Source organism: Gracilinanus agilis, chromosome 4 (genome assembly GCF_016433145.1).
Source record: "Gracilinanus agilis isolate LMUSP501 chromosome 4, AgileGrace, whole genome shotgun sequence".
NCBI lineage: Eukaryota > Metazoa > Chordata > Mammalia > Didelphimorphia > Didelphidae > Gracilinanus > Gracilinanus agilis.
Window position 1 is genome coordinate 273,479,542 of NC_058133.1, and position 26,173 is coordinate 273,505,714.

Genomic DNA, 26,173 nt, shown 5'->3' on the forward strand with positions numbered 1-26,173 from the left:
CCGATCTCAGGAAGACATAACAAATCCAAGCTACGACTGGAGCTACAATGAGCAATAAGGAATCCAATTTAGGTAACGCAAGCCGTTTTACAGAGGAACCTCGACGCGTCCTGGTGACGTATTACTGCAGAGGGCGGAGCCGGGGTGGCATCGGATGCTGAATTTCTAGCCTCCGACCACTTGGAGACGCTGCACTCCGTCAATGGAGCTTGTCTTGTAAATTTGGGCGGAGCAGAGAATTACACGAAGCTTGGTGCCTGCGCAGTGCACATTTCTGCCAGTTCCCCACGTGTTTTTGAGAAGGGATATTGGAGACCATGCCCAAGATCAAGGCGTCCCGCAAGGCCGGAGGGCAGCCAAAGCATACCCCGCTGGCAGACCAGATCCTGGCAGGTGACTCCGTACAGCTTGGAGACCGAGAGAAACGGAGGGTCCAAGGCCGCCGGGCGGAGGAAGAAGAGTACGTGGGGCCCCGCCTGACCCGGCGGATCCTGCAGCAGGCGCGAGAGCAGCAAGAAGAGCTAGAAGCCGAACATGGGTCGGGTGACCGGACAGAGCCCCGAAAGCTCACCACGAAACTGGGTTAGTGAGGGGTTCGAGGCTGGCCTGTGCTGCAAGTTGGGGATGTGTAAGGGAGGGGCTGAGAATCTTTAAGGCGGAGCTTCCGGGAAACTGGTGGGTTAGATACCTAAAAAGCATTTTCTCACTAATCTTCCAACTCTACCTTTATACTCGATGCTTTTCTGCTGTTAATCAGTATGTTCGCGTCTCCCTTATCCTCAAAAAAAAAAACCTCCTTTGATCTCTATCAACCTATATGTCTCTCTTCGGTTCAATTTGAGAAGACTTTACAGTATGCGCTTTCAGTTAACTTTCCTCTCATTCTTAACTCTTTGCCGTCCAGCATTTGCATTCTACCGGCCCTGCTCTCTCTCCAAAGATACCAGCGATTTCTTAATTGCCAAATCTCTACAGTTTTTGACAGTGGGGTCCACCCCCCTCTTCTTTCTTCTCTCTTTCTCTTTCTTTCTTTCTCTCTCTCTCTCTCTCTCTCTTTCTCTCTCTCTCTCTCTCTCCTTACCTTCTGTCTTAGAATCGTTACGAGTATCGGTTCTAAGGCAGAAGAGTGGTATGGGCTAGGTAATGGGGATTAGGTGACTTCCCCAGGGTCACACAGCAAGAAAGGGACTGAGGCTCGATTTGAACTCAAGACTTCCCATTTCCAGGCACATCTTTCTATCCACTTAATTTTCTTCTCCCCTTTCTTCTTAATAGTCTTATTTTCTCTAGGTTTTTGTGACACTATTCCATCTTGGTTTTATCTTGGTTCTCCTTTGTCTGTTTGACAGCTCCTTTTCTGTCTCCTTTGCTAGATCTTCAACTATGGTGAAGTCCTCCAACTATGAATGTGTCCTGAGATATATGCTCTCTTACTCCTCTCTACAGTTTCATTTGGTGGTCTCAGCTTGCATAGATTCAATTATAGACTCCATGCAAATAATTTTCAGATCTTTTTATCCAGCCCTAATCTCCAGTTTCACATCTCTAACTGACTGGGACATCTCAATATGTAAATCCCATAGACTCTCCAAAGTTATTATGTCCAAATCTGAACTCATTAGCTCCTCTAAAATCCCAATTTTGCTATTACTTTTAGGAGCCTGGCAACATAGGTGTTATCCTTCATATTTCCTTCTCCTTCACCCTACTATTTCCAGTGGGTTGTTGGCACGTTCTGTGAATTCTACTTTATAGAAACTTCTATGTTTCCTTTTTTCTCCTCTGACACTGCTACCATCCTGATACAGATGCTCATCACCCCATCCTTAGACTGTTGTGGTAGCCAGGTCACTCCCCAGGCGAGTTCATCCTTCACTGAGCTGTCAAATTGTTATTTCTAAGGTGCCAGTCTGATCATATAATTTTTGCATTCATTAAATACTAGTCCCTCCCTTTTATCTTTAGGATCAAATATAAGATCTTGTTTAGCTTTTAAAGCCTTTCATAACCTGGCTCCTTCCTACTTTTGCAGTCTTTTTTTTTTTTTTTTAAATACCTTACAGCTTTCTATGTATTCAACTGTCCAAGGAAACTGGCTTTCTTGCTATTCCTTGGACAGGACATTCCATCTCTTTGATTTTCAATGCCTCCTTCTTTACCTGTAATTCTCTCCCTCCCTTCTGCCTCCTGGTTTCTTTCAAGTTTCAGCTAAAAAATCTCACCTTATGCATACAAGAAGCTTTTCCCAATCTTCCTTAATGCTAATATCTTCGTTCTGTAATTATCTTCACTTTTTTCTGGATATATTTTGTTCATATGTTGTTTCTCCCATCAGATCAGCTCCGTGGAAGCAGCTACTGTTTTTGCTTTTGTATACCAGTGTAAGCACAGTGCCTAACACAAAGAAGAGAATAATTGTTTGATAACTGACTGGCTCAGGATTTGTGACAAGGAGTGGAAAACCCCAATAGTGATACACACTTTCTTTTCCTTCTCACTGAAATTCTCAGAATTCTGCCCTTGGATAGAACTTTAGAGACCATGTGATGATAATAACTGAAAAATGTCCTTGTCACTTTTTATCCTTGATCTCTCTGCTGTATTTACTGCTATTGACCAGCCTCTCTTCTTTAGGTTTTCAGACAGTGGTTCTCCACCTTGTGTGACCATTCCTTCTCAGACTCCTTTGCTGGTTCATGACCACAATCACACTACATAATTGTAACTAATTGTAGTTATACCCCAGTAGTGTGCTAATAAATATTTAAATATCAGGCCTTCCATGTGCTTTTAAGATTAATCTGTATAACTAATGTTATCTTTACATCTTAAAGTCTAGAAGTCAAAAGAAAGAAATAGATCAAGCTCAGATTTGTAGCATTTCCCAGTTTCCAGAGTATGAATCTCCACACTGAATTGCCAGTCCTAAGAGCTGGTTGGAGCTGACACTAGCACACCCCTGGTGTATCCCAAGACTATATTCTGGGCTCTATACCTTTTAATCAGTTTAGGCTAAGATAAGTTTTATTATCAAAATTAACTGTCTGTCAATTTAAACATAAGATAAAGTAAAACTATCTTTATGCGGATAGATAGATAGATAGATAGATAGATAGATAGATAGACAAAACATTTTAAAAATTCATTTACTATGTGCCAGGTACACAAATGGCTTCAAGATCTCTTTTTCTAACCCTAGTCTATCTCCTGAGCTTCAGCCCCACATTTCTGATTGACTCTTAGGAAGTCCCAGAGGCATCTCAAACTTACTACATTAAATACAGAGCTCATTATCCTATACCTGAGTCCTCTTAACCTCCCTGTTTCTGTCTTCTGTACATCCAGTTTCACCACCTTGACATCCTGAACACCACTCACATATTCATTCACTACCCAGATCTTGGCATTTCTACTTCCACTTCTCTCACATCACTCTCCTTCCTTGAAAAGCCAACATACTAGTTCAGGCCCTCATCATTTCTCAAACTATTGCAATAATCTCTTAATGTTTCACTGTCTTAAGACTTACTATTTCAAGCCACCTTCCACACAGGTGCTAAAATGATTTTCCTGAAGTATAGATTTTAGCTAACTCCCTGACTCAATAAACTCAAATGGTTCCCATTGGCTTAAGGATTATATATAACTCCTCTAACTTTTTATCTACTCTGTGGTGTAGCCAGGAACTGCCATTCTTGCTGTTTCTCCCACTCTGTTATTCCTATCTCCATACCTTTGCACTAGCTGTTCTCTATACTTGAAATCACTTAGTCCTCAGATCCACTTTTCTTTTTTTTTTAAACCCTTACTCTCTATCTTAGAATCAATACTTAGTATCAGTTCTAAAACAGAAGAGGGATAAGAGCTAGGCAATCAGGAGTTAAATGCCTTGCCCACAGTCACACAGGTAGGATGTATTTGTAGTCAAATTTGAACCCTGGATCTTTCATCTCCAGGCCTGACTCTATCTACTGAGCCACTTAGCTGCCCCTCTCAGTTCTACTTCTGTTTCCTTCAAGATTCAATTCAAGTACCACCTTGAGAACCATCTGTTCATGCTCTCCCCTTAAAGCTCTATATTATATTTCTTTTTCCTATACTTATGCATGCATATGTTGACCTCTCAGGTAGTATGTTAATCCCTTGAGGGAAGGGATCGAATCATTTTTGTATTTATTTCCCCAATATCTAGCACAGTGGCTGGTGGTAGGCACTTAATAAATGTTTCCTGATGAGTTACCTTAGCAAAGCCTTACAAAAATAATATTGCTAATTACTATACTAATTATATATATATATATATATATATGTGNACAGGTAGGATGTATTTGTAGTCAAATTTGAACCCTGGATCTTTCATCTCCAGGCCTGACTCTATCTACTGAGCCACTTAGCTGCCCCTCTCAGTTCTACTTCTGTTTCCTTCAAGATTCAATTCAAGTACCACCTTGAGAACCATCTGTTCATGCTCTCCCCTTAAAGCTCTATATTATATTTCTTTTTCCTATACTTATGCATGCATATGTTGACCTCTCAGGTAGTATGTTAATCCCTTGAGGGAAGGGATCGAATCATTTTTGTATTTATTTCCCCAATATCTAGCACAGTGGCTGGTGGTAGGCACTTAATAAATGTTTCCTGATGAGTTACCTTAGCAAAGCCTTACAAAAATAATATTGCTAATTACTATACTAATTATATATATATATATATATATGTGTGTGTGTGTGTGTGTGTGTGTGTGTGTATATATGTGTGATAATATATACTAATATTACTAATAAAATATTACTAGATAAAGAGAATGAAGCTAAACAATGTTGAGTCATTTGCTTGTGATGGCACAGATGATTAATTGTCAGATTTAGCCCAAGTCTTCTGGCACTGGCTCCAGGATACTTCTCATCTGACCATGTCATTTGACAGATAAGGCAAAGTGAATATTCTAACACTGTATAGTCAGAAAAGCCCTGGCTTCAAAATTAAAGAATCCAGGTTCAAATACTACCTCTGCCACCAACCATTGTGACCATAGGTGAGCCATTGAACTTCCTAGCCCTCAGTTTCCTTATCTGTAAAACAAGAGGGTTGGAATAGATGAACTCTTAAGGTTCCTTCCAACTTTGAATCTTTGATACAAAGTCTAATATTCTTTTCTAGTACATCATAATTCACTGTCATCATATTTAGCATTCAGTTGAAATGCTGTGTCACTTCTTAGAAATCCTATAACATTTACTGTCTTTACCTAGGTTTAAATTTATCTAATATGATCTATTCTTATGTTTGTATATGTCTGAACCTTCTCTCCCCAGCTGGATTCCTGCCTAGCAATTCAGGACCCTGTGGATCTAGATCTAACTTTTTTCTCTTAACAAGCTGTAGTTATTTAATTTCACTTTTTAAAAATTAACAAAAATGTGTGTTCTCTGGAATACTATTGTGCTCAAAGTAATAATAAACTAGAGGAGTTCCAGGTGAACTGGAAAGACCTCCAGGAACTGATGCAGAGCAAAAGGAACAGAGCCAGAAGAAACACTGTACAGAGACTGATATACTGTGGTAAAATCGAATGTAATGGACTTCTGTACCAGCAGCAATGCAGTGACCCAGGACAGCTCTGAGGGATTTATGGAAAAGAACGCTACCCACATTCAGAGGAAGGACTGCAGGAGAGGAAACATATAAGAAAAACATATGGGTTGAGGTGGACATGATTTGAGGATGTAGACTTGAAACTACCACACCAATGCAACTAACAACAATTTGGAAATAGGTCTTGATCAAGGACACATGTTAAAACCAGTGGAAATGTGCATTGGCCTGGGTGGGGGGAATTGGGGGGGGGGGGGTTGAAGAGGAAAGTAGGAGCATGAATCATGTAACCATGTTAAAAATGAATATTAATAAATGTTTAAAAAAATGTGTGTTCTCTCTTGTAAAAAATAACCCTAGTTAAGCAAAACAAATTCTCAGATTGACCATGTCAAAAAAAATCTGTCCTTTGATATGTGTAATATATCTCCTCACCAATCTCCTGAAATCATGGTTGATCACTTCACTTATCCTAGAGTTAAGTTTTCCAAAAGTATTTGTCTTTTCATTATATTTGTCATTATATAAATTGTTTTTCAGGTCTGCTCATTTCACTCTGCATTGGTTAATACATCTTGCCAGGTTTCCCTGAAACCATCCTTAGGACATAATAGTTCCATTTTGCCAAAATTCCATCATTTTGTTCAGCCATTTCCCCAATTCTTTAGTTTCCAGTTCTTTGCTCCTTTTTTAAAAAGAGCGGCTACTACACATATGGGCATTTACTCATATCCTGGTATTGTTATTATTTCATGTGTGTTTAGCTTATTTATAAGCTCTATATAGCAGATGTTTGACTAAAACTTCATCCATGTTCCCCACATCAGGGAGCACAGTATGCAGCAAACTGAAAGCATTTAACAAATGCTTATGGAATTGATTTAAGTTGTATCTTCCCTGATGACCTTTCACCATGTTCATTGCCCTTCTCCCATAGGCTCTGAAGCCCAGGGTGGTGAATCAGATGAAGAAGACCAGGATGAGGAATGGCCAACCTTGGAGAAGGCAGCAGCAATGGTGGGATCTGGATATGATTCAGAGGTAGCTGTCAATCCCGAAGATGAGCAAGCCATCGAGATGTTCATGAACAAGAACCCCCCACTCAGGTAGGGTTGTATTGGAATGATGGGACAACTGAGTCCCAGTGGGAACTGCATTGGCAAGCTGATTATTCAGGCATATTTGTCATCCGCTCTAATGAAGCCTGGTATTTTCTGAAGAGTACCACTAAAGGGGTGACTGTCCATTGGAAGAACACAGGTAAAGATGAACTACTAGAGACCAAATAACTTCAGGGCACTGTGAAGGCTTTTGCATTCAACTTGGTCCATACTTGCTGATAGAACTATCGCAAACTCACCTATGGTCACAATGGTTGGTGGCAGAGGTAGTATTTGAACCTGGATTCTTTAATCATTTTCCTCTTTCTTTTTTTTATCTTTCTTCCTTTCCATAGTGTGCTTTATCCCTTTGGCTGTTTCATTGATGTCCCTTTTAGGCCCTCGTATGCTTTACCAATCCTTTTCTCCTAGGTTCTTTTCCTCTCAGCAGGATACTTCAAGTTCTTTGTTCGTAGTTACAACATGATAGCTGTTTCTTCACATACTCTATTGTCCCTCAGAGCCTTTAGCAGTTGTGCACTCGGGAATATAGCACTCTTATGGTCGCTGGACCTTCCTCTTGGGCAAGCTCTTTCTGAACTCTACACTAGTGTGGACCAACATTGTTGTGTAACATGTGCCCTACAGCTTACTGTTCCAGCTTTGTAACATCTCTCACCTATGTCCTTTCTTTCCTCTAATATGGCCCCCACCATAGTACAGGCTCTCAGTCACCTCATGGCTGGTAGGTCTACCTGCCTCGAGTCTCTCCACAGATCAATCCATCTGCCACTCAGCTTTCAATGTGATTTGCCTAAAATGCAGGTTTGACCACATTGTGTTCCTGCTCAATAAACTCTAGTGGATCCCTATCACTTCCAGGATCAAATATAAAATCCTCTGTCGTTCTATTGGCCCTTCATAATCTACCTCCACCTTTATATTCTTCTAATACCCCCTTCAGTTCTCCCCCTCCCTATTATGTACCCATTTCTGCTTCCTGTCTTCCCTGACTTCAAGTCCCAGCTAAAATCCTACTTTCTACATGAAGCCATTCTCAGTCCCTCTTAATGCTAGTGCCTTCCATCTGTTGAATATTTCCTATTCATCTTGTATATAGCTTATTTGTACATAGGTGTTTGCTTTTTGTCTCTCTCATTACATTGTGAGCTTCCTAAAGCTCTATCCTGAGCACTTAGCCCAGTGCCTAGGACATAGACAGTTCTTAATAAATGTTTATTGACTGATGATTTTCATTCCACAGCCATTTAAATATTTTAATGGCATCTTCCTTCACTTCTTGCCTTCTTCTTTTATGATCATGTGCATCCTTGAGGTATTTCCTCAGCCCCTTTGGGAGTTCCCTGTGATTGCTCTAGATCAGGGGTCAGCAAGGTATGGCTCTCGAGCCATATCTGGCTCTTTTGAGGGCTCTTTCTGCAGGAGCCATAAAGTCAATTTTTTTTCAGGCACTGTTACAGGAGCGCGCACTGTGAGCACTGTACGGCTCTCACAGGCAAAAAGGTTGCCGACCCCTGCTCTAGATGATTGTCTCTCAATCACTTAATCTGAATTCTTTGGAAAATTACCGAAAATTACCTCAGTATTTTGTGACTTCCTGAGTTTCCTCACTTCTCTTTGCCAATTTTTGACCCAGGAGACAAAATAGGTTTCAGCAAGACATTTCAAAAACATCTCTCATTTTTTTTATGCAGACTATAAAGAGATATATCTAGATGATAATACAGTTAGCTGCTCAAAGCATATTGATTCATTGATTGGTATCAGATTGGAGGAGGTTGTCGCCTAGTGGCATGCCTGTTAAACTTTATTATCTGTTACTTAGGAAGAGGGAAATTTATCAAATTTGTAGTTGATGCAAAACTAAGAGAAATAGTTTATGTTGTGGATGATAGGATCAGGATCCAAAAAACATTTCAACAGGCTGAAAAAAATTGTGTTGAGGGGGCAGCTGGGTAGCTCAGTGGATTGAGAGCCAGGCCTAGAGACGGGAGATCCTAAGTTCAAATCCGGCCTCAGACACTTCCCAGCTGTGTGACCCTGGGCAAGTCACTTGACCCCCATTGCCCACCCTTACCATTCTTCCACCAAGGAGCCAATGCACAGAACTTAAGGGTTAAAAAAAAAAAAAAAGTTAAAAAAAAAATTGTGTTGATACTTAACAAGAAGTGTTTTGGTATAATGGATAGAATATCAGTCTTGGATTGATTTGGAAAACCAAATCATAAATCCTATTTGTGATACTTATTGGCTCTGTGACCCTGCACAAGTACATCTTACTTTTAACTACAGCTTACTCTTCAGCAAAATGGGTATAATATTAATCCATAGTACTTACCACACAGATTTTTTTATAGAGAGAAATGGGAAGACTTATAAGTACTTAGCTCAGGAAAATACTCCAGGACAAAAGCATAGAATGGGAAGGAAAGAACTTACCTTAATGGTGTTCATGTAAAATGTATTTTAATGTACTACAAACTGAACATGAATCAGCAGTGTAATATGATGGTCAGAAAAGCTTGAGTTTGAATTTCTAGCTCTGTGATAGCTGGAATGAGGGAGATGAAAGGACCTGGTTGTGCCCCACATACAACAGTCCTGGGGGTGCACGTTGATAGGTTACCTCAAGCTCAGAGGAGAGTGATCCAGGATGGTGTGTGAACTCAAGATCATATGATCTGAGGAGTGGTTCAAGAATTTGGAAATATTTAACCCTGAGAAAGGAAGACATAAGGAAAAGAAAACAATGTTTAGCCTAAAAAAGATTAGGGTGGGGTGGGCACATAAGAGAGCAGGACACAGTTACCTCATTTATCTGAAGAGCTGTCACATGAAAGGAAAATTCTGTTTGGACCAGAGGCAAGACCAGGAACTGTGGGCAGAAGCTGAGAAAGGCAGATGGAGGCCTGATGATAACAGGAAAGACTTCCTAATAATTTGAGCCTTCTCAAAGTGGAAGAGGCTGCCTTGAGGTGCAGAAAGGGGACTGTGGTGCGGGGGTCTGCCAACAAAGCTACCTGTTCATTTGTTAGGTATGCTTTAGTAGAGTTCCTTTTTTGGGTATGATTGGACTGGCTGTTGTGGTTCCTTTCAACTCTAAAATATATTTTGTATTATAATCTTTGTCCTCTTGAAATCTGAAGGATTGTCATTTTGAAAGGAATTGGGTGAATTCTGTAGTTACAAAGGTCAGAGCTTGGATCAAGGGTGGGACATTATAGAAAGGCGAGTTCAAAATGTTCAGCATATGAAAGAGTGTTTTAACCATTGGAAGAATTGTCCAAGAGTGGAACAATTTGCCTTTTTAGAGTACTGGACCATTTCAGGAAGTATTACGATCAAGAATGAATTGCTACCTCTCTGGAGTGTTGTGGAGAAGTTCTTTCTACACTGAGTAGAAGGTTAGACTGGAATATATCTCTTAAGATCCCTTTCTGCTTGAAGATTCTTTGATTCTAAGTGACCCTTGACTGCAAGAGGCAAGATAGAAAAACTATCAGAAGCAGTCATAAGAATGCAAAGAACAAAGCTACCTGTACTATTTAGTGTAGTTGCCAGCTGCCTTAAAACCCCTGTGAGCCTCACTGAATTACTGCAAAGTACAGTAGTTGATTTCCATAATGATGGCCTTGGGTCATCAAGAAAAGGTTACATTCCATTCAAGCTCTTTAAGACTGCTGAGAAGTATGTATTTGAGAAAGATTTCCATCCAAAAAGTACCTTTGATTAAGAATGAACAAAGTTGAGTACTTGAACTTCTTGACTGTAAGGCTCAAGTCCCTAAGTATCTGTGAGAGTACTCCAACCTCAGTCCAGATAATGTTGCCTTTATATACCATCCCAGGGTCCCAGATCTAGAACTAGAAGAAACTTCTAGAGTCTTATCTACTCTAACCCCCATTTTACAAATGAAGAAACTGAGGTCCATAGAGGGGAAGTGATTTGCCCAAGGTCAGAGAGTAGCAAGTATCTGAGCTAGAATTCTACCTAAGTATCTCTGACTAAATTTTTCACTGTTTCCATTCTTCCAAATAGCAGTCTTGTGAGTTGCTGCGGCCAGTAAACAAAACCAGTGTACTTAAAGATAGGAGAGAAATAGGTAACTGGGAAATAAGTATTTGCAGCAGATTTTTCCAATAAAGGACTTATATCTAAGATACATAAGAAACCGAATGGAGGCAATTAGTGGCTCAGTAGACAGGAAGTCTAGCCTGCCTGGAAATAGAAAGTTCTGGATTCAAATGGGACCTCTGACACTTCCTTGCTGTCTCCCTGGGTAATTGCCTAGCCCTTACTGCTCTTTTGCCTTGGAACTGATACTTAGTATTGATTCTAAGACAGAAGGTAAGAGTGTTTTTCAAAAAACTGACTTAAGAATAGGAGCCATTCCCCTATAGATAAATGGTTTGAAGATATGAACAGGTAGTTTTCAAAGGATTTGATGTAGCCAAAGATGTCCTCTCCTGATGAATAAGCCTCTGGTGATCAGCCTCTCCTAATCCTCCAAGTCTGATCCTCTATTGACAGACCTGCAGTCTGTTGCTGGACTTGTACCCAATGCCCTTCTTGCTCAGTAGAGCTGTAAGAGTTTATTTCACCTCATCTCAGTCATTTCTCAGTGAGACATCTGAATAGAGCCTCAGTGACAAAAGGTTCAGTTCGGCTGACATGTTTCCTTAGATGGCCAATGTCATTCCCTGACAAAGTCAGCCAGGTGAATCATAACTATATATGAACAAGAGGTGGTAGATGGGTAGGCGTTGAACAGGGGGAGATAGTTACCTTCTTTTAAAAAAATTCATATTTAGCATTTTGAATTCCAAATTCTCTCCCTCTCATCTTTCCCCTGCCCATGGAGAAGTCAAGCAATTGAAATACCTGACTTATTCCTTATTACCCAATATGATATCAGTTAAACACATGAAATCATGTAAAACATTTCCCTATTAGTTATATTGCAAAAGAAAACAAAAACTATACTTTGTACTCAGATTTCATCAGTTCTTTCTCTGGAGGTAGATAACATTTTTTATCATGGAACTGTCTTGAGTCATTGTCTTTATCAGAATAGCTAAGTCTTTCACAGTTGATCATTATTATAATCTCTGTGTGCTGTTCACTTCACTCTGCATCAGTTCGTATAGGTCTTCCCATTTTTCCAATACCATCCCCCTCATCATTTCTTTATAGCACAATAATATTCCTTCACAGTCATATACCTACCACAACTTGTTCAGCCATTGAAGGGGCATACTTTCAGTTTCCAATTCTTTGCCACTACAAAAATAGTTACAATAAATATTTTTGTACATATAGGCCCTTTTCATTTTTCTTTGATCTCTTTGTGAAGCTGACCTAGTAGTGGTATTGCTGGATCAAACAGTTTTATAACCCTTTGGTCATAGTTTCGTATTGTTCTCTAGAATGTTTGGACCAATTCACAACTCCATCAGCTGTTCCTTAGTGTACCTATTTTCCCCTATCCCTTCTAGCATTTGTCATTTCTGGTAGATATGAGGTGGTACCTCAGAATTGTTTAAATTTGCATTTCTCCATTCAATAATGATTTAGAGCATTTATTTTCCCCTGTGACTATAGATAGCTTTAATTTCTTCTTCTGAAAACTCATCCCTTGACAATTTATTAGTTCGACAATGGCTCTTGTTTTTACAAATTTGCCTCAGTTCCCTAAATATTTAAGAAAAGCCTTTATGAGATAAACTTGATGTAAAAGTGTTTGATATTATTTTACTATCGCTGGTACCTTTTATCAAAATGTAATTTTCATGAGTATCTCTCTTAATTGTCTTTTTTGCTTTTGCTTTGTCTAAGATCATGATTGCTACTCTTGCCTTTTTTGCTTCAGCTAAAGCATAATAGATTCTGCTCCATCTCCTTATTTTAACTTAATGTATGTGTATTCTTCTGTTTCAAGCATATTTCTTGTAAACAACATATTATTGGATTCTGATTTCTAATTCCTTCTTTTATTTGCTTCACTTTTATGGGTAAGCTCATTGCATTCACATTCATAGTTATAATATTGTGTTTTTCCCTCCATCCATATTTTTCTTCTGTTTATCTTCCTTTTTATCCCATCCTGCCTCAAAAGTTTGTTTTGCTTCTGACCACTGCCTCCTTTAATCTGCATTCTTTTTTATCATTCTCTCCTTCCCCCATACCCTTTCTTCTATATCCAAATGAGTGAGAGAGAGAAAGAGTATTCATTCCTTCCTCTTTGAACCAATTTTGATGAGTGAGGTTCAAGTATTACCACCACTCCCTCCATTTTCTCATCCACTGTAAAATATCTCCCTTGTGCACTTTCATGTGAGATATTTCCCCTAATCTACCTTTCCTTTTCCTCATCTCTCACTTCTTTTTTTTAGATCATTCTTTAAAATAATTGACTCACACCCATGCTCCCTATCTATGTAGACTGCTTGCTTCTAATTGTCCTAATAAATTAAAAAAAAAAAGTTTTTAGGAATTAACATGTATTGTCTTCCCATATGGGAATGTAAACAGTTTGACTTTATTGAATCTCATGATTCTCTGTCATGTTTACCTTTTTATGCTTCTCTTGAATTTTGTGTTTGAATGTTAAATTTTTCTATTTAGCTCTGGTCTTTTCATCAGGAATGGGGTAGTCAACCTTATCTGCCAGATATTTTATCATCAAAGCAAACGTTAGAGAATGTAGAGCCAGGTGATAGCTGTAAAAGTTAAACCCATCTGACCATTATCACAACTGCACCTCTTCCTTCTGCCCCCCAGGCGCACACTGGCAGACATCATCATGGAGAAATTGACAGAGAAGAAGACTGAGGTGGAAACTGTTATGTCTGAGGTGTCAGGTTGTCCTATGCCCCAGTTGGACTCCCGGGTTCTAGAAGTCTACAAAGGTGTCAGAGAGGTAGGAGCTATGTTGGAGAATATTTAAATCTCTGATCTAACGTACAGCAGGTACTTAAATCATGTTTGGTGCTAAACAAAAAATTGGTTTTCTTCACTTGATCTAACAAGCATCAATCAGTAGTCAATAAAAAGTTGCAAACAAATATATACAAAGCAAGCTATATTTAGGATAAATAGGAAATAAATAATAGAAGGAAGGTATTGAAATTAAGAGGGGTCAAAAAAGTCTTCCTGTATGGAGTGGGATTTTAGTTGAGACTTAAAGGAAGCAAGGGAAGTCAGTAGTTGGCTGTAGGGGGGGAAGAGCATTCCAGACATGGGAGACAAGCAGAGGAGATGCTTAGAGTCAAGAGACGGAGTATGTTGAATACAGAATAGTTAGTGTGTTGAGGAGTAAATGTTAAGAAGACTGGAAAGGTAGGAGGGTTCGGGGTTATGAAGGCCTTTATATTCACTGCAGGCAGGGGAATACATAGTAATATAGGGGTGGAGTTAGCAACTGAGAAATTATAGGAAGTGGCACTTGGGCTCAGGAGTGGAAGAAGCGGGAAGAGAGGATAATCTAGACTTCTTTGCTAGGGTACAGAGATCAGAGATGGCATGGCATAGAATGGGTGACTGCTCCCTTAAGTGGGGAAAGGAGAGTGATGTATAATAGATAATCCTGGAAAGTGAGGCCAGCACCAGTCTGGGATGAGTTTTAAAAGCCAAACAAAAGAATTTGTTTTTATCCTACAAGCAAAAGGGAACTAGCCCTCAGGAGATTTTTTTTTTAACCCTCATTTTCTATCCTAGATTCTACTAAGTATCAATTCTAAGGCGGAAGAGTGATAAGGACTAGGCAATTGGGGTTGAGTAACTTCTCCAGGGTCACACAGCTATGAAGTCTGAGGGGCTGATTTGAACCCAGGACCTCCTAATTTCAGGCTCGGCACTCTGTCTACTATACAACCTGTTTTCACTTCCCCCACTCCCTACCAACAAGCTCCTTGAGTGACATGGTCAGATCTGTGCTATAATAATACCAATTGTTTTTTATTCATTATTTTCCTTTCTGGCTTCCATTTCACCCCAGGTGTTATCCAAGTACCGTAGTGGCAAACTTCCCAAGGCATTTAAAATTATTCCCGCTCTCTCCAACTGGGAGCAGATCCTCTACATCACAGAACCTGAGAGCTGGACTGCAGCTGCCATGTACCAGGCCACCAGGTAAAAGGGACCCAAAGCAGGAAGTAGGGTTAATCTAGAGGAGAGATCCTCCCTCCCTTTGCCATGCTGACCTTGACTTGCCCTAACATGTAGCCTCTTAATCACATGGTTTGCCACCTTCTAGCTCCTCTGTTACGTTTCAGTTCAATTCAATATTATTTAAGTACTTACTATGTGTATTTCACTGGTGCCAGGCATTCAGAATACAAAGATAGATAGGGGAAGGGAATAAGCATTTATATAGTCCCGACTGTATGGCACTGTGCTAAATGCTTTACAAATATTATTTCATTTGATACAGTAACTTTGTGAGAAAGGTGCTGTTGTTATCCCCATTTTACAGTTGAAGGGACCGAGTTGACTTGTCCAAGAGCACACAATAAGTGTCTAAGGTTGGATTTGAACTCAGATCTTCCTAACTCTAGGCTCAGCACTCTAACCCCTGTCCCAGCAAATACCCAAGATGGGACACAATCTATGCCTTGAAAGAGCACTTTGGGGGCTGGAGGGAAATCCAGATAAAATGCTTTACAAATGGATGAAAGAGAAGCTCCTTTCAGATGGAAGAGTCTAGGTGGAGATGGCAGTGCCTGAGCTAGTATTTGAAGAGAATCCCAGCAGGAGAAGGGAGGCAGAAAAGGGGGCTAATGCAGAGGTTAGATAGCAGTCTGCTCAAAGGCACCAATGGGGGCTGAATGCTGGATGCAATCAGAGGGCAGCTATTAGATAATCTCGTTTGTCTCAACTATTCAGTAAGTGAAGAGGACCAAATGGAAATAAGCTTAAAAAGTATTTGGGAGTCAAATTGTAGAAGACTAAAAGTATCAGGCCAAGGAGTTTGCATTTTTATCCATTGCCTATGGGGAGTCCCAGAAGAGTCCTTTGGTCAAATCTATGTCTAAGAAGGTTATTTTGGCAGATTTGTGATGGGTCAAAGAAGGGAAATCCTGGAGACCTGGTGTCTCTTTAGGCTTACCCGTCTCCTAAGATAGTCATATATATTCCTAGATATCTCCACTGCTCTGTTGGCCATGCCTTAGGATCTGGGTTAGGAGTATTGACCTTTTACCAATTCTTCACAATGCTTTGGGGTGTCATGAAGAATAGCTTAGTATTTTGTGACATCTTCACTCTTCTTTGCTAGTTTTTGACCAGGATGGAGAAGAGACAGTGGCCAGCATGTCCTTGTTTGGGATTTTGCCATGTGTGCTGGAGAAGCATCTCCCTTAAAAGTTCTAAGTAGCCCTTAGTCAGTCTTTTTCACTCATTCTCCCCAGTCTGCCCTGGAATTGTAGCTGGCAAAGAGATAGAAGTAGGTGGTGATGCAGAAGGCTATTGATTTATTAGGAAAGTTCCTCAGAAGCCATTCTGTCAGATTTCTTCATTTGACAGATGAGGAACAGAAGCCCAATAATGTGAAGTAATCCTGCTCAGGGCCACACAGTAAGGAGCATATAAGAGTTTTCAGACAAAGAACCCCTGATGCCACCTCAGGACTCTTTCCACTTTGTTCACAGTAGTCCTGGTGTGGAGTACCTGAAGCTCTTCCTACAGAAGTGCAGGAAAGGTAGACTTCATTTCACACAAATGCTTTGTCCATAGCATCCAGAGTAGTATTTAACAGACCAGGTATATCAAATAAAAATAACAACATCAGTAAGTAATATCATCAGTACTTCATGTTCATCTAGCATTTTGCAGTTTACAAAGTGCTGCTTTAAAATCTCATCTGTGGTGGCAGCTGGGTAGCACAGTGGATAAAACACCAGGTCTGGAGCTGTGAGGACTTGTATTCAAATCTGGCCTCAGACACATCCTAACTGTATGACCCTGGACACTTCACTTAACCCTGATTGACTGGCCCTTACTGCTCAGTTCTATCTTAGAATTGATACTGACAGAAGGTAAGAGTTTACCCACCCCCTCCCTCACCCTCCCCCAACACCCATCTCATCTATGATTGATCTTGAAACTTCTACTCCCAGGATATTCTCATCTAATCTCAAGGAGAGAATGGCCCAGCGCTTCTACAACTTGGTGCTCCTCCCCCGTGTGCGGGATGACATTGCTGAGTACAAACGCCTTAACTTTCACCTCTACATGGCTCTCAAGAAAGCATTGTTCAAGCCTGGGGCATGGTTCAAAGGTAGGTGCCAGAGCGAGCCCTTCTGCAGTGGGTACGGTGGCTCCTGGGGCCGAGCTGCCTTTAAACTCTGACCTGACTGATCCTCACTGATGTCCCTTTTCTGACCTCCCCAGGGATCCTGATCCCCCTGTGTGAATCTGGTACCTGCACCCTTCGGGAGGCCATCATCGTGGGCAGCATCATCACCAAGTGCTCTATCCCAGTGCTGCACTCAAGGTACTGGGGGCTCCCCTCAGCTGCCCTCTCTGTTTGTCCATAAGCACTCCCAACATCCCAGACAGTTCAGGGATAAGGAAACTGATGCAGGGCAGAGTCAGGGCCCAGCCCGGAAGTGTGTCGAGCCACTTCCTTGGCTTATATGTTCAGGCCACTGGCTTAGCTCAATTAAGTGGGTTGCTGAGAGGCAGCAGCACCATTCAGTGGAGAGGCCCCTGGATTAGGAATCCAGCCATCACTGTTTAAGTCCAGGTTTGTTGGCTGAATGAACTGTGGGCAAGTCAGAGATGAGAGCAGGAAGGGGCCTCAGGAGTCATGGGGTCAGCTTCCTCATTGAAACACGAGGAAGCCAAGGCCAGGATGAAGTGACTTGTAAGTGACAGCACTGGGACTTGAACCAAGCCCTCTGACTCTGCACTGCCTCCATTTCCTCGTTTGTAAAAGAAGAAGAAAATATTTGTTGTGCCTCACAGGGCTACTGTGAAGACAAGAGTGAATGAATTGCAAATAGTGTAAGGAATAGAGCACTGGGGCTAGTCCAGAAGAGCCGAATTCAAATTCAGCCTCAGATACTCTGTGAACCTGGAAAAGTGACTTAAATTCCATTTGCCTTAGTTTCCTCAATTGTAAAATGGAGATAATAGTATTTATAAAAGGGTTAGCAAAGCATCTGACATATAGAGTTTGCATTTAATAAATGCTTGTTTTCCTTTCCCTCCTTAGTGTACTCCAAACACTATGCTAAGTGCTGAGGATACCAGTACAAAATGGAGGCAGAAAAGGCCTTAAAGGAGGTTCCATTCTAATGGGGGAGAAAACACATACAAGAGTTTAGGGCTATGATTTGGGAATTCCAAAGGTGATGAAGGAAACAGGAGTCCATTAACATGGCCTTTCCAGAAGCAGTGGTAATGGTGATTTGATGACAGATCTTAAAAGAGGTGGGAAGCTAGAGCAGCTAGGTGGCACAGTGGATGGAGTGCTGGACCTAGACATGGGAGGTTCTAGGTTCAAATCTGGGCTCAGAGCCTTCCTGGATATGTGATCCTGGGCAAGTCACTCAAGCCCAGTTGTTTAGCCCTTACTACTCTTCTGTCTGGGAATAAATATTTTGTATCACTTCTAAGACAGAAGGTAAGGGTTAAAAAAAAGTGGTAATAAGTGGCCAGGGTAAAGATGCAAGTGTGAGATCCAAAGGCTTTGTTTTTCTCCAGCCTGGCTTTTGAGGTGCTTTGGAGAGTAAACACTGGCAATGGAAGTAGTAGGATTAGCAGGAAGGGAGATGAAGCTTCACACAAGGATCAATTGAAATAATGTCTGCAGATTGCATTATAACCTGTAAAGTGCTATATTAATACAGTGGAAATGAATCATGGGTTGAAGTTGGAAGGCCTGAATTGAAATTCCAGCTTATTATCTTGAGTCTCTTCTGAGCCTCAATTTATCTTTAAAATGGGAGGGGTAGATTATATAGTCTTGAGAGAATTTATTTTTTATATACTCTTATTTCCTATATCTGGGTTCTGGATTAGAGGCTCCAGTCTGTTGACTTTACATTTCCTTTGTTCTTAAGAACTCTAAGGAATATCTCCCTCCCCCCTTACCCCCCCAGTAAAACCCAATTAATAATTAAGGAAGAGAAAATGCTCTTCCTGGTGAGCTCTCCACCATCACCTATGTGGATGTGGAGGAGGTGAGTTTCCCAGTTAGCTATTTACCAATTTAGAGATGTCTTGGGATGTTCCAGGGAGAGGCTGAATAAGGAGCTCTTAAAATTGTATGTTGGGGGTGTGGGGGGGGGTGGTTAGAGATAGGTCCCTCAGTGGATTGAGAGTTGGACCTGGAGATAGGAGGTCCTAGGTCCAAATTTAGCCTTAGACATTTCCTAGCTGTGTGACCCTGGGCAAGTCACTTAACTCCCATTGCCTAGCCCTTATTGCTCTTCTGCCTTAGAATTGATAACACAGTATCAATTCTAAAACAGAAGGCAAGTTTTTTGTTTTGTTTTGTTTTTTAATTTTACTTTGGAACATTGAGAATCATTTGACCAAATTAAATTTGTCCTGACAAGTCAGTTAATAAATACCCAGGAGTATTGCCTGTCAAATTTTCAGTTGTCGCAATCTTTAACATTAGAAGGACTGTGTATCAGTTGATGGAAAATATTGTAACTTGACTTTGAGATGTACTGCTTCAGTTGATACAGCTTGGTGTCCTTCAAGGTATTCTTTGGTTCTGGTCCTCTCATTGTTAAAGTTCCTTTCAGCCCTAACTCCCATAATTTTAGAATCTAGGAAGATGCCCCTCACTTACCCCAGAATGTAAAACTTAGAGGTCATAAGATCACATATTTAAGAGCTAAAAGGACCCTTAAAGGCTATCAAATCCAAAGTCATGATTTTATAAATAAGGAAATTGAGGCCATCCTGGTACTTAAGTGACAGCAGCAGTATTTCAGCAGTATTAAGTGATGGCAGCAGTATTTCAGAGGCCGTTTTTCAACCCAGGTCCTCTTGATTCTGCTGTACTAATCTGCTGTTTATATTATTGAATTACCAATATAAGACAGTTGTGCTACTTGCCCCCTAAGAGTCAATAATGCTCTTTTCTCCATCCCAGCCAAATTTTTGTCTCCAATAAGCTCATCTTAAGCTTCAAAGTCCCAAAGTCTGACTATTCTATCCCAGGCTATTTCCCAACTGAAAACCCTTAGTGATCCAATATGTTCATCTGTTGTTACTGCTTGTCCTTCCCCCTCAGTGCCGCCATGCTGAAAATTGCTGAGATGGAATACAGTGGAGCCAATAGCATCTTCCTTAGGCTACTACTGGACAAGAAGTATGCATTGCCCTTCCGGGTGCTGGATGCCTTGGTCTTCCACTTCCTAGCCTTCCGGACTGAGCAGCGAAAGCTGCCCGTTCTTTGGCACCAGAGCCTGCTGACCCTAGCTCAGCGCTATAAAGCTGATCTGGCCACAGAACAGAAGGAGGCCTTGCTAGAACTTCTTCGCCTGCAGCCCCACCCACAATTATCCACCGAAATCCGGAGGGAGCTGCTTAGTGCTACTGCCCGTGATGTTGAAGGGCCCTCTGTGAATATGGACTGAAGTTCCTCAGGAAGACTGTTCCCTTCCCCTCTTTGGTAGGGATAGAGATGGATGACACATGAAGTGTTCTGTGATTTTTTTCATGGCTCCTAGGACTACAAGACTTGGGGGCACCTAAAGGACAAAACTGAGGAAGTGCTGTGGGGAGAAGGGAGGCTGACACAGGAAGTGCCATGATATCTCTGGTTAGACTTGAATTGTAGTGGATTAAGTGCCTGACAGAGCTTCTCTAGGCCCTGTTCTGTTCTAGAACCTGGCAAGTAAGTATGGTCACATTCTGACTTGCTCTGTGGCATGGTTGGGGCTACATTATCCTTCTCTTTCTTCCTTTTTGGAAGGTGGAAGAAATTAATTTGCAGCTGAGGCAGGTGGATGTTGAATGTGAACACCAAAAAAAAAAAAAAAAAAAAAAAGCTGTATATTTATCTCATTTGTCACCTCATCCTTGTCCTAGACCCTCCCTACCTCTCCCTTTCCCTTAGCAATCTTTAGATTAAAAGAAAAAAAAAAGGTGTCCAGGAAATGGGGATAGTACTGAGGCTTGAACTTCGACTTCTCTACCCTTAGTCACAGAATTTTAGAGTTGGAATGGACCTTAATGGCCATCTGGTTCAATCTATATACATGGTAAGTGGTTGGTCGGTTGGTCATCTACCTTCTGTTTAAAGACATCGAGTGCTAACCACCATCTCTTCCACTTAAGGACATTTCCAACTATTAGCAAGTTTTCCAGACATCAACCTGTATTTGCTTCTTTGTGGCTTGCACACATTTCTCCTGGTGGCCCACTAGGGCCAAACAGAACAAATCTAATCTTCTACTACATGACAGTCCTGTAGTTACTTAAAGACAGCTCTTTGCCACCTTCTTGCCACACTTCCTTCCCCTTTTCTTTTCCAGGATATACATTCCTTATAACCTCTAGTATTTAAAGGACTGCATTGGATTTGTTCTGTTAAGCCCCAGACACCAGTAGAAGTTCCTGAGACAAATCGTTTGTTTGGATGTCATTATGAGTCCCCTCTTCTTCACTTTTAAAAATCCCCAGCTCCTTTATGTCCTTTACATGAACTCAAAGCCCTTTAGAATCCTGATGCTTTCCAACTCCAAACACATATTACAGATGGAGGGAACCAGGACCCAAGCCGAGAGAATGGCACATCCTTGTCCCTAGAAATGATGCTGCTTTTCATGCAGGCCAAGACCACATTAGCTTTTTTGGCTGCCATATCACACTCACCAATGACCCACATTGAACTTGCAGACCGCTAAAACCCTAAGATATTTTTCAAACTACTGCCTTGCTCCAGGCATCCTCACTGATCCCATGGAGCCAAGATTCTTCCTCAGCCCTGTTGTAACCACCCTTGCAAGTTCCATTTGGAGAGGCTCCTTAGAATCTGCCCTTTCCTTTCCTTAAGTTTACTCAACTGGAGATGTTTAACTTGGAAAAGAGAAGACTTAGGAAGGCAGAGACCTTCCATGGCCTGTCCTTACTCAGGAACTGAGAGCTCACATTTAGGGTGGACCTCAAAGATCATTTAAGAACATATCCTATAGATAGACCTTTTCCCTAAGACATTTGGCAGATCGGGGCTACAGAAAAGAGGGGTCAGTTGGTCCTCAGAGCTGTGGTCTGTATACTAGAGCTACCACAAAAACAGTTCCTCAGCAAGCTCTAGGCCAAGAGGCCCTCAATTGGAAAGGAGTAGTCCTGGTCAGAGAGAGCCCAGTTTGGGGGTGCAGCAAGGTGACTCAGAAGAGTCAGGTCTGGAGCTTGGGGGACCTGGGCTCAAATCTGGTCTCTGCTGTGACCCTGGGCAAGTCACTTAACTCCAATGCCTAGACCTTACCACTTCTGCCTCACTGATTCCAAGACCAAAAAAAAAGGTTTAAAAAGACAGCAAGCCTAAGTAAGTCTCTTTCAGACTTTGGAGCTCCCCTCCCAGCCCACCCCCTGGATCCCTTTCCAAGAAGCCAAATACTCTTACCACCACCTCCAATCCCCACAGCCAATTAGTATGTGAAAAGAGCTGAAGCAGGATCTAATCCAGAATCTTTATTCAGGTAGCTTGAGGACCCTGGGGTGTCCCTGCTGGAGCCAAATTGTGGCCTCAGGACACCTGTGCAGAGAACAGGGTCAGCCTCCCTCTCTTGGGAGAGACTTCACTACCTCTTGAGTCTATCCCTCTTTTCCACACCCCTGGGAGCAGGGCCAAAGGAAAAGGGGCTTGCTGACCCTCTCGGCCCCCCAGGCTGTAGCAGCATCTTTGGCACGAAGTCTTTCCAGCCAAATGGGGGGATGGGGCAGGAGTTAGGTGGGAGGAGGCCCACTGACCAACAGGGACACTTTGTAGGGGGCAGAGGGAAGCTCCCCCTTCCCTCCTATGTTGTACTCAGCACTTTGTGGCTACTTGTTATAATAAATTAATACATGGAGCCTTCCCCCCAACCCACCCCCAACTTGACATCTGGGTGCACACCCGGCAAGCTGAGCAGGAAGCAATTCGAGAAAGAATCTGGCTGCAGTTCCAGCACCCCTAAGACTGGGACCCCAGCTTCTCTCGTCCCCTGGGCTGGCTTTAGGCTGCACAAAAATATCCGAGGAACAATCCCCACCCCCAGCCCGGGGCAGGCTGGGAATTAAGTCTTCAAGTCTAAATGCAAATACTCCTTGGGGAGTGTAGGGGAAAGGTAATGCCTTTCAGGGAAGGAAGAGCCAACTTAACAGCTCCGCCTAGACCAGATCAAACTATCGACAGGAACTGGCAAAAACAAGAGAGGCAGGATCAGAGTGAGCTCCGGAGCTGGCCCACGGGCAGGCCCACACAGAGGGCAGAATCAACCCCCTCTCAGACTCTTGGCTCCTGGGCCCACCATCGAGCTGATTCTCAGAGCAGAGGCTGGGCGGGGGTGGGGATTGGGCTGGGCTGGTCATCTTGGCTGACCCTTCCTCCCTGGTTGTGTGGCCCACCGGAAGGGATGGGGAAGAGCGGGGGAGGAGTTACAAATGAACGGCGGTAACTTCTGTTGGGGTGCTGGTCTGACTAGGCTCCTGGTTTCCAGAATATTCTGGCGCTTTGGGGGCTGTGGCCACCGTGTCCTGGGCGGCCTCTCTCAGGCTCTCCCGGAGAGCGGCTTCGATCTGCTCCTGGCACGCACGCAGGCAGTCCTGGGATTAAGAAGAAGAAAAGATGGGGGGAATGGGTAAGAAGGGCAAATGGGAGGCCCACCGAGGAGGTCCCTTCTAGCCTCCCCCTACGTGTTCCCGGTGGTTCTGCTTGGTGGAGGGCAGCTCTGAGAAGGATCCTCGTGATAAAGACACACCAGAGCACTTGCAATCTACAAAATAACTTTTTACACGTTTGGTGAAATGGAGCCACACGCCAATGCTTTAAGTTGGGCCCTGCGGAGAGGCCCGTAGGCTTGGAGAGATTTGCCTCTAAGGGTCACAACTAGAAAATGCCAGAAGCAGACAAGCCGCTCCACCCCTAGGCTGGTCGCTCAGGCAGACTCAGCCTCTTAGGGAGCCTCGTTTCTTCACTTCTATAATGGGAATAACCGCATCTCCCTACCTGCAAGGGTTGTTTCAAAGATCAAAAAAGAATGCCTACGAAGCACACCAATGAAGTGCCAATTGCTGTTATTGTTGTTGTGGCCATATTTGGAAGTGGGGGATGGGTAGAAGGGGAAACAGGGCAGGCTCAGGCCACAGCCCATCCCCGGGAATCTGCCCTCAATTCTCAGAAACTGACAAGAGGATGTGGCAAGCAAGAGTGGGGTTGTGCTGCCCTCCTCCTCCTTCTCCTCCCTCCCCCCAGCCCCCTCCCCCCGGGGCAGACCCTCCCGGGAGAACAGTCCCAGGCGGCCACCTCCCCCTGCTGGAGACTCAGGGAACTCGCCAGCCCCGGGGCTGGTGAGAGGCAGGGAAACCACGGAGCGGCTCCACACCCCACCTCGGTTGCCTGGCACTCACCACGTCAGTGCCTGTGATCCCTGCCAGCAGCTCGGTCAGCTCATCCGAAGATAAGGTGCAGGCGGCCAGGCCCTGCACAGCAGCGCCAATGCTGCCCGTCGCGATCATGGAGGGTGGGTACATGGCAAAGGTGTAATCTAGGAAGAGAAGGGGCGGGGTTATGATGGGGGAATGAAGGCCAAGGAAGGGCAGCCACCCAGCCGGCCGGAACCCCCCCACCCCAGGGCAAACACTCTCCTGCCTCACAAGAGGCTGGCTGGGAACTCGGTGATGTAAAACACTTGTAAGGACTATGAGCTCCTTCCCTAGATATTTATTTGAGACTCACACAGGCACGTCAGACAGTGGTGTCTCTGGGAGAGGAAAATAGCCCTCCCTAGCGGCCAGGGTATCAATGGGGAATGACAGAATGGCGTAGGCATGGAACATCTGGTCCTAAAACCCCAAATCTGGCCTTCTCTACCCCATCCGCTGCAGGCTCAACTGGCATGGAGACAAAGGACGGGAGAGGGGCAAGAGGTCTTGCCTGTAGCACAGAGGGCCAGGAAGGTCTGGGCATGCTTCTTGACCAATGCCCGTCGGTCCGTGGGCACTGGAAGCCGGTGCAGAATCAGTGCCAGGAAGTCATGAGCGATCACGGCTGCCAGGTCCCACTTGAGCCTCCCCAGGACAATCACTTCCCAGTCCTAGTAGCAGTCGGGGAAGAGGGCAGGTAAAAACGTTAGGAACCGGGACCTAATGGGGTGGCAAAGACAGAGGAAGGCCTAGGAAAGATGCCCACCTAGGGAGAGCCTGGGGAATGTGAGCAGACGGTGAAGCAGATGCACATTGGAACAGAAGTGTTCCCACTAAGGGTGGGAATAATTCAAGCATGCCTTGCTTCTTTTCCGGACTTAAGGCGCTTCTCCAACCTATGGAAAATACTGCCTCATCACCACTATGAAGTGCAGCCACTTCTGGAGTGGAGCAGAGCCCTGCTTGAGACACCAGGACAGGCTTCTGTGGGGGAATAATTGCTCTCTCAGAGCCCAGATCTTCACAGCTCCAAGAGAGGGTGGGTGGTCAGGCAAGGTAAAAAAGGAGGCAGACATTCCCTTCTCCCAGCTCCACAGACACTGAAGAAATGAAATGCTGCTCAGGTCAGCTGAAGACATAGCCCTAAAGCCACCCCTCCCATGACACAGCAGCCCAGCTGCCCCATGAGGTTCCTCAAAGGAGCAGTTGCCCAACCCAACCCACATCCCCACAGCAGGGTTTGAGGGTCAGGGGTTAGGGAGGGGTAAAGGGGTGACAAAGACCCCCAGGGTGACTGTGGGAACCCCAGAGAAATAGGGCTTGGAGCTTCAGAAAACAGGAAACCTAATCCAGTAGGCTCAGAAAAGGAGGTGGGCACCATCCATCCATCACAGCCAGAGGGCAGAGCAGCTCCAGATAGGAATGACACCAGGTGAGAAAGCAGAAGGCTCTGCTGCCCACCAAGTGTGCCAACTTACTACCAGGGATACAGACTCTGGGTATTTGAGAGTACTGTGGGGAATTTGCATTAGAAGTTCCTCTGACTGTCCCTTCCACCAATACGCCCTTAGCTGCTGGAACACTCCCATCTGCCCTCCCCTCCCTAATCCTCTTGTCTTGTGTTCCCAGCCCTGGCCCCATTTCCGAATTGCACATGAGGATTTCTTCACCATTTTTATCTCAGGAAGAAACTTATGGGTTTGACCCCTTGCTGAAAAGAGAAATGCCACCCCCCAACCCCCCACACTGTCAGCCATCAGCCCCAACTCTTCTCCAAGGCCTCTTCCTCCTGGCAGCTAGCCACAGCTCAGATACCCTAACCTGTCCTAGAATTCACCTCATTCTATTCCCCCCCCCCCCCCCCCCCC

At 43.4% G+C, this 26,173-nt stretch overlaps 2 protein-coding genes across 5 annotated transcripts in view; one reads left to right on the forward strand and one right to left on the reverse strand.

The window, feature by feature from the left end:
- Positions 1 to 189: 189 nt before the first annotated feature.
- Positions 190 to 20,642, forward strand: BYSL (bystin like). Its single transcript, XM_044674554.1, has 7 exons — positions 190 to 582; positions 6,533 to 6,701; positions 13,497 to 13,635; positions 14,713 to 14,846; positions 16,832 to 16,992; positions 17,106 to 17,208; positions 19,969 to 20,642. The coding sequence occupies exons 1-7, from the start codon at positions 318 to 320 to the stop codon at positions 20,312 to 20,314; spliced, it is 1,317 nt and encodes a 438-aa protein (XP_044530489.1). The 5' UTR covers positions 190 to 317; the 3' UTR covers positions 20,315 to 20,642.
- A 1,716-nt stretch (positions 20,643 to 22,358) lies between these two features.
- CCND3 (cyclin D3) overlaps positions 22,359 to 26,173 on the reverse strand; it is a 119,873-nt gene continuing 116,058 nt past the window's right edge. For all 4 annotated transcript variants that reach the window (XM_044674558.1, XM_044674557.1, XM_044674555.1 and 1 more), the window contains 3 exons: positions 24,817 to 24,976; positions 24,291 to 24,427; positions 22,359 to 23,486 (listed from right to left, as the gene is read on the reverse strand). In XM_044674558.1, coding sequence (XP_044530493.1) covers positions 23,319 to 23,486; positions 24,291 to 24,427; positions 24,817 to 24,976 — 465 coding nt within the window. In that variant the 3' untranslated portion in view covers positions 22,359 to 23,318. The remainder of the gene's footprint in view (positions 23,487 to 24,290; positions 24,428 to 24,816; positions 24,977 to 26,173) is intronic.